The following is an 8,980-nucleotide window of genomic DNA, read 5'->3' as shown; positions in this document are numbered from 1 at the left end:
CCTTCATTCACCCATTATCTTTAAATATGCTATTAGTCCCGCCTCTATCTCCTCCCACCCCTTTGCTGCTTTCCTGGACAGCACCAACCTGCAAGTTGATGGAATAGGTTCCTTAGGTTTTTATGTAACACACTGTCTTGAAATACTGCAGAAGTGGAAATGTTCAGTAATGGCACTGACAAAAATAAATCAACAAATCAAATAAAAAAAATATAAAAAAATAAATGTCCAGTTAGTTTAAAACTGGCAAATCTGCAGAACATATTAATTGAGAAATGTCAGCCTGATATAATGTTATTTTTTAATAGAGACACTTTTTCCTTTAACCTAGTGCTGTCAGTTGCTCAATTGAAGACTAAGAGTTGTTTCTCTCACTGCACAGCTCTGACCTTTGGAGCAGGCTTTTTGTACCGTTTTAACGAGTCTCAAGGAGTGATCTTTCATTTTGCTGTCGTGTGGAGATGCTGTAGAACTACGTACTTTACCCTTTCCCAACAGATATGAGTTAGATGTTTTTCCCCCTCTTCTCTAAAGGATTTGTTCTTGGCCTCTGCTCCCTTTTCACCAAGACTAAGCTGTGGTGCTGATGTAGAAGCCATGCTTCACGAGACTTAAGCTGAACATGTTCCTGTTCTTATTATAGCATCAGCAAACTGTGAAGAAGAGATACATGACAGATTTGGAACCACAGGTATTCTGCGAGACAGAAATATTAGATTTTCTGATCTAAATGTGACTTCTTGGTAAAATACAGGTTAAAAAATAAGAGGAAATTTCCAAATCTATAGTTAAGAAGTTATTTCATGCTGTAGAGAACAATGTAATACCTCCCTGAAAATATACAGCTTCCTTTTTATTCCAGATGTTCTGTGCATCTTTTCACTGACATGGACAACTCAGTATCATGGGTCTGAAAGGATGTGAATTCATCAAGGTGATGTTACTGAAAAATCTGACTTGTGGAATACAGTTTTACAGATTCATAAGTTTAAATATAACATGGACTAATATTATAAAAGAGAACAAACATAGGTAATTAAAAAAAATAAGTATTTGTTTTGTGCGTTCCTCAGTCTGTTTGTGTTTTATTTTCATCTATAAATTCATTCATTTCATTCATTCATTATCTGTAACCACTTATCCAGTTCAGAGTCACAGTGGGTCTGGAGCCTACCCTGAATCACAGGACACAAGGCAGAAACACATCCTAGAGGGTGCGCCAGTCCTTCACAGGGTGACACACACACACATTCATACATACGGTCAATTTTGAGTCGCTGATCCACCTACCAACGTGTGTTTTTGGACTGTGAGAAGAAACCGGAGCACCCGGAGGAAACCCACACAGACACAGGGAGAACACACCAAACGCCTCACAGACAGTCACCCGGAGCAGTGCTCAGACCCACAACCCCAGGACCCTGGAGCTGTGTGACTGACACTACCTGCTGTGCCACCATACCACCTTTTCATCTGTAAATAATGGTGGTTAACTGGTCTGAAAGAAGATCTTTGTTCAGTCGAGGTTTCCTCTCCACTGTTCTGCTCAAGTCGACAGCTTCCTGCCTCTATGGGACTGTTCAAAAGAAACTTGGAGGAACTATTTCATATCGTGTCATGTCAGAGGCTACACACATGCACATATACTCTTGTACGCAAGGTCTTTTTTTCTTCATCCCTCTTTTCCAACGCCTCCTCAGATGTTCAGCTCACGTATTCGCCACTCTTGGTGGGATGTGATTCTATTTTCAGATTTTCCCAAAAGCTTTTTTGTTCTGTTTGTGTTGCTGTCTTCATTCCCTGTCAGCAGAAGCCTCAGAAGTGCTCCCAACTCCCAGAGAAACACATCTTCAGATCACCAGCAGAGGAAAAGTTTGACTGCTACTCTGTTTGAACTATAAACTCGTCTCTGTTTACGCTAGGCCAAGCCCTCCCTCTGCAACAACCTTGCTGCCCGATGTCAGAGTTGAATCAATAAAGCCAACTTCTGTTTGGATCTTACGCTTTTGAACATTGACAGTCACAGCTCGAAAGCCAGACCTAACAGACCTGCACCAAGCGGAAGACCTCCCTACTTCTGGTTGTTATTAGTGTTCACCCTGGTAACCCAGTTGTTTCCCCCCCTCTTCTTTTCACCAACTGACCAGAAATACTGCTCTAACCTCTTTTCTATGGTCCAATCAACATATCCACACATCACCTTACATGTTGGATAAACACACCATTTGCACATTTGGACATTTTGGATACATGCCAGTGTCTAAAGACAGTATATATTATATTCACAGCCTCTGAACTGTATCATTTCAAGGATCCCTTAGTATATGAATGTACACCTTTATGCAATAGTATTTAGTAATATTACTGTGGATGCATTTTAATGATGCTCTTATGTCTTGGCCCATTTTTCAATTGAGGCTAAATCTATTTCGTCTCTGTACAGAATGCACACTACAAAAGAATTTCATAAAACAGTATGATTATGCTCCAAACCCACCACCCACCGTCTGATCAGATTATCTTTTGGCAAATTTACAAAAACTAAAGTGAAAATATTAATAAATCTATGTGTGACAGTTTATTGGCCAGAGTTTAGGGGCAGCCTGCATTATGCTAGATTTCTAATATCTCAGCCTTACACATACACACCTGTAATTCTCATATGACAAAAGCTTTATGTATGTAAATAATATTCTGTTAGCATTGGGCTGTGGAAATGCAGACTGTTTAGTGACTGGGTTCTGATCAATACCTCCAACATCAGCATCTGTGCTCATTCATAGGGAACATGTTATGAAAAATGACATTTTAGGTTCCAGTACTGGGAGTGACTGCCAATCCCAAAACTCTCATAAAGATTACATTTCTGAGAGTGCAAAGATTAAATGAAACGGAGTAAAAGAGACACAATTCGCGTGAAGAAATTAGTGTATTGAGGAAAAAATGGCAAAAGCAAGAACACAGGATGAAGAGAGCCAAGCAAATATGTCTGAAAACAACTTCTGTTCACTCCTTACTCCTGTGCACTTGTGTTGAGACAAAAGTCACCGGGTTTCCATCCAAAATTTCACTAATGTCATGCACAACAAAAGTGTTATAACCTTCAGATGATGTAGCCTCTCAGGATGTCGTGATCAGGGAAGGCATGGAAACAAGATGAAGAGATTTGAGTGGGTTTTTGCTTAGTCAAAATGTTTTTTATAAAACCACTTAAAGTGTGATGCTCAGAGATGTTGCACTTGAGGAGTGTGGTCTCTGACATTTGCGCAGTGCTGTATATGTGTACAATAATCTACACATGTTCTAAAATCTCAGAAGGTGGTGTTCCTAAAGCATGAATAGGAGGCCAGAGGGAGGGGAATCTGTGGAGTCTGTCAAAAGCCCATGGTCCAGGGCTTTGTCTGCAGTGTGTCGTAGTACTGTGTCGTAGGCGTGAACCTCCAGAAATACTATTGTTTTTTCCATCTCTAGTTTTCAGCATTATGAAATTCTAACCTTTCCACCTCATCAGAGTGTTTAAACATTCTTGTGATATTTGGGTGTTTTTGTGAGTTTTGGCCCTTTCCAGCATATTTTTATCCACATGATGGATGAAAAACCAGAGATATTTATTATCACTTAAAGGGTCATTGTTCTTTAACTGAATAGGTGTTGAAACCAGTTGTTCTAAACAGGGCTGTTAAGACAGTGGGAGAAAGGTGCAGTGTTGTTTTGATCCTTGTAGTATTTTGACCAAAGCATTTCACGGTCATTTCATTAAATGGAAATATGTTAGCTTGTGGAAAAAGACTAGAATCCGTCCCTGTTATTATTTTGCATCTAGCCTAATGCTTTCTGAAAAGAGTAGAAGCCAGTGCTTCAGCCTCGTTTCTGTGTACAGGTTAATGCTCACGTTGGGATATCACCTTTTTTTGGCTGACACATCTGGTAGAAATTGACCATGGAGTGCACTTCAGTAATCAAGGGCCCAGGAGTATGGGGCTTGGGCGCTGTGAAAGTGTGTTATTTTTTTCCCCCTGATACCTGTGTGCGTGTAAAAAGCCTCTCAGGTTGTGTGATGGCCTGTTGGAGAGTTGTGACAGGCATCAAATGTTCCCTTGTGTCCTCACATCTGTTACTGAACGGGTCAATGGCTGCCAAATATACATCTCTCTCTCCTGTCAGGTCTTGTCAAAATAAAGCTCTGACATGCACTCTCAACAGCTCTCTCTCTCTCTCTCTAGCTCTCTCTTCCCCTTTCTTCTCTCCCTCAACCCCTACCTCTCTCTTGACTTAAACATTACCCTGATTGTACACCGCTCTATACAATAGACATGGGTGACATTTTAACCTTTCAATCATAAACTATGTAGATGCCACTTGACCTTGGGAGACCTGTCAAAAATAATGGTTTGGTGTTCTACTGCTCTCCATCTCCTGCTGTGTACATTATGACATTTACTACAGTGTTGGTAAATCTTTGGTTACATCTTTGTCTGCTGTACCTTTGTAGACACACATGGGTTCATCCTATTAACTTTTGTACAAACACACACACACACACACACACACACACACACACAGAATGTCTTCCTTCCCTTGACATTACCTGAAAAATTGGGAGAGGCCTTTTATGCTGCTTCCTGTCAAGACCAGAAGATGAGTGTGTCCTACTTAGAGCAGAGCACAGTATCTGTCCCATTTACAGGGATTTAAATAGACACAGGAGATGTATTCGTACCACAGAGATATGTTTTCCAAATTATTTACATGTTCTGCCACACATCTGATTGATGTTTATTTAAAAGACAGCAAAAATTACACAGCAACGCAGAACTTTTCCAGATTCTCTCTTGAGCATCTGTATGTGTTAAGCCAAAATTACATAACATTTGTACTGGACATTACCCAGATTTGATCCTACTAGCCCCCCCTAGTACACATTCCAGGAAATGTCAGAGTGAACGCATGTGTGAATAGAGCCAGAAATGTCTCGGAGTATCATGCTATATTTCGCAGGTACTGCTGCATGCGTAAACCACATGGAACATTTACAGCTGTGAGAATGTGTGTGATGTAGGAGATCTCCGGTTGTACATCACTTGCTTCAGAATATGTTGGGACTCAGAATGCTTTCCATTGGAGTGTCCAGGAAGTAGTCATCAATGATTTCCTATTTCACTGAAATATTTATGGGGTGATAAACAGTCCAAATTGATGTTGTCAACATGGAGAAGATTAGGGAATATGTAAACGAATGACACACGTGAGTGTAGACCTCCGTGAATGAGTTCTAAATGTATTTTCACTTTTTTATGGCTATGTCCCACTTAAGTGCTACGCCCCACTTCTGCCCTGATAGAGTCTTTCCTCACTTTACTGGCCATCGCAGTATGGCATTAATTCATTCTCCATGAAATTTTCGGTTTCACCCGAATAAACCTCAGCTCTCCACTGCAGAACTGTAGGAGGACTAAATTACTCACGTTAGGAAATGGGACTCGCATTGCAGGATGCATTGCAGTTTAAGCTGCATTATTGAACCTCAGATGTGGGGCATAAAGAAAATAGCTTTTTAATGGATTGAGCTCTGTGGGTGTTAATAAAATGTGTTTTTGAGTAGAGAGAATTATGAGTAGAGGGCGTTGTATGTCATATCTAGATTAAACGGTGCCATAATCTTATTAATGGTGCAGAATGACAGCAACACCTTCCTAGTTTACCCTGACAAGTCCACTGTTTTTAAATGTAGTTTTACTGTACTACTGAATTTTAAATGTGTGATTCTGTTTTGGCGTATCGTTCACAGATATATTGTAATTGAATAATAATGAATTATGCATTTAATGTAATTTACATTCTTTACATTCTGTTTTGTGTGAGACCTTTAGCATATTGGGGGGAAAATAGAATGCAGGAAATGTTATAGTTGACAATTAATAATTCATATTTTCTCACTCTTTACCAACACCCCCTTCTGTCTTCTAGGCCTCGGGAAAACAAAGAGGAAGACAAGCGTGCGTGATCCCTCTCCTACACCCAGCACAGACGCAGAATATCCATCCAATGGCAGCGCAGGAGGCGGTGGAGTGGGCGGAGCTGAGCGGATCTACGATCTCAACGTTCCTGCTGTGGTGAAGTTCTCCTACACGGCAGAGCGAGAAGATGAGCTGAGTCTGATGAAGGGCGACCGGGTTTTGGTGATGGAGAAGTGCAGTGACGGCTGGTGGAGGGGCAGTCACGCTGGCAGGGTGGGCTGGTTCCCCTCCAACTATGTCCGGGAGGAGGTGGGGTATGGAGACATGGATGGAACTTTCATGGACTCTGTTGGGGGCTACCGCTCACTAAGGGCGGGGCCAGGGGCAGCTTTGTCTAATGGTCGGCCTGGAGGTCGAGGGGGCCCAGGGGGCTCGGTCCTTCATGTGGTTCAGACACTGTACCCGTTCAGCTCTGTCACTGATGAGGAACTGAACTTTGAAAAGGGTGAGACCATGGAGGTGGTGGAGAAGCCAGAGAATGACCCTGAGTGGTGGAGATGTAGGAACAGCAAGGGGGTGGTGGGCCTTGTGCCCAAGAACTATGTGGTGGTACTCAGTGATGGTCCGGTAAACAGAGGCCCCAGTTCAGGCTCTGGATCCCCACACATCAGTCAAATGGCACCCTCACGTACAGGCAAGTTTGCCGGTAAGGACTGGTACTACGGCAGTGTGACGCGGCACCAGGCGGAGTGTGCACTCAACGAGAGAGGAGAGGAGGGAGACTTCCTCATAAGAGACAGCGAGTCATCGGTGAGAAAGCAGAGATCATATTTCATACACACACACACAATCTACATGTAATTTGACCAACAGCACTCAAGCTTTTGTGTACAGCTGTATCATATTTAACATTAATTTAACATCTACTGCTGCCATCTGGTGGTGTAATCTTACCAATACAATTCACCACTTTTCTCTAAATAATGCTTTCTCTCTCTCTCTCTCTTTCTCTCGCTCTCATTTGTTTCTCTGCCCCCTCCCCATCTTTCTTTGTCATTGTCTAACCCCTCTCCCACTCTCCCCCCAGCCCAGTGATTTTTCAGTGTCTCTGAAGGCAGTGGGAAAGAACAAACACTTCAAGGTGCAGCTGCAGGACGGAGTGTACTGCATTGGCCAGCGGCGCTTCAGCACCATGGACGAGTTGGTGGAGCACTACAAAAAAGCTCCCATCTTCACCAGTGAGCAAGGAGACAAACTATACCTGGTGAAACCTCTCGCCTGAGCTCAGCTCCCTCCTGCTGGATACCGTCCGTCTTCACGCCTCGCTCTGTGTTCTTGCCTTCCCTCCTCTGTCCTTTCCCTCTGCCTCTGTCTCATTCCTGGTGAAGCCTTGGGGCTAGAGAGCAGAGTCCTCTCCTGAGGGTGTGTTGTTTCAGGGCTACATGCTTTTAAGCCCGGCTCTAGCTAGGAGTAACTCAATGACGTATTTGGTATGAGTTGGAATATCCTCATGGCTGTCAGACATCCTTTTTAAAGAGTGAGTTCTGACCTCTGTGGAGGTTCCTATAGTAAAAAAACATATGGTCTGATGTCGCCTTCACTAAGTGACCATTGTTAGCCCTCTATGCCTTTGGCTGACAGCTCCTCTGCTCTTACTGCATCTGGTAAAACAGCGTTAGTTCCTTGGCTGCCTCTCACAAGACTCCAACTGCAACATTTCTCCTTTCAGGGAACACTTTGGGCCAACGGTAGAAGATTATTTTTGTGATTACAGCATGTGATGGACTGCTTGGCTCATACTTAAGCTTCATACAGACATCACTGTTGCACTTCCTCTGTACGTACATTGCTTTTGAGGTAGTGCGTGAAGTGCAGAATGGGACGCAGACCAAATTGCATCTACGTTCAAAGGGTAAATTAAAAGGCACCTTCATCTTCTCCGCATGTGCCCCCAACTGTGGCCATCTCAGAACTGAGTCTGAATCTCCATCAGCACTGGACCCTGAGAGCTAAATAGACAAAGTTCAGACACTGTAGCTAAACATTGCTTTGAAGCTGATTCCAAATGCTGAACTCGACTGCTGAATCTGACTACCGCCCTCACTCACTCACAGCTCGTACTGCACTCAGCTCATCAACTGTTTACCACAGAGTCGAGTTACTCTTCAGGGTTTCTTCAGGTTCAGTGGATTTAATAATAGGGACGGACCTGCCTCGCCCAGTGACTTGAGGAAGAGGAGTGGGGCATTTCTGTAGCCCATCCAGGAGTTTGAATGCGTGTCTCTCTACAACCAAATGTGCCACTCATCTCCTTTCCTGCAATGCTCAGTGTCTTAGAGCTCATTATCAACTCAAACACACACACACACATCCTCTTCCAATAACACTCACAGCTAGCTGATTGTGAACACTAATTTAAGAGTAATAATACCTGAAAACTGATTTTTGTTCTTTTTCCATGTCTGTGTGTTTACCAATAAAAGTGTTGATCAAGGGTTTTCTCAGCTTTTTTTAAGTAAAAAGATAACGTCTGAATGTTATTGAGCAGTTATTTAATTCCTCTTTTCACTGTATGTACATAAATATATACATATATAAATATATTATGAAAAAAAGCTATGGTGCATATATTAATTGTTTAGATCCAGCATTATGGTACTGTACTGAAGACAGTGTGGTGAGAATTAAAATACTTTTGTTCAATAAAAGTTTTGCAGAATAACAGAAAAGCACATCAGTGCAGTCACTTGGCTTTTCAGTCATTCATCATCATCATCATCATCATCATCATCTTTTCCACTTATCCATTTCAGGGTCGCAGTGTTTCCAGTCTCATTCTCTTTATTGTTTTTTTCATTTTAATCTTTTAATTTTTTTAAACTGGCACAACACACATGAATGACCTCACAGCAATGAAGAAAATAAACCTGTAACACCGGACCCTAAAATGATAATCGGTGTTCACAAAAGACCAAACTAATTCCATTCATTATGATGTGCTTCCAGTGCAAATATAATGCGTG

At 42.2% G+C, this 8,980-nt stretch overlaps 1 protein-coding gene across 3 annotated transcripts in view; it reads left to right on the top strand.

Moving 5' to 3' along the window:
* Positions 1 to 8,631, top strand: part of nck2a (NCK adaptor protein 2a) — a 55,923-nt gene extending 47,292 nt beyond the window's left edge. For all 3 annotated transcript variants that reach the window (XM_066641401.1, XM_066641402.1, XM_066641403.1), the window contains 2 exons: positions 5,968 to 6,767; positions 7,045 to 8,631. In XM_066641401.1, the coding sequence (XP_066497498.1) occupies positions 5,968 to 6,767; positions 7,045 to 7,239 (995 nt within the window). In that variant the 3' untranslated portion in view covers positions 7,240 to 8,631. The remainder of the gene's footprint in view (positions 1 to 5,967; positions 6,768 to 7,044) is intronic.
* Positions 8,632 to 8,980: the final 349 nt, after the last annotated feature.

This window comes from Hoplias malabaricus, chromosome 12, assembly GCF_029633855.1.
Source record: "Hoplias malabaricus isolate fHopMal1 chromosome 12, fHopMal1.hap1, whole genome shotgun sequence".
NCBI lineage: Eukaryota > Metazoa > Chordata > Actinopteri > Characiformes > Erythrinidae > Hoplias > Hoplias malabaricus.
This window is presented reverse-complemented; position numbering and strand designations above follow the sequence as displayed.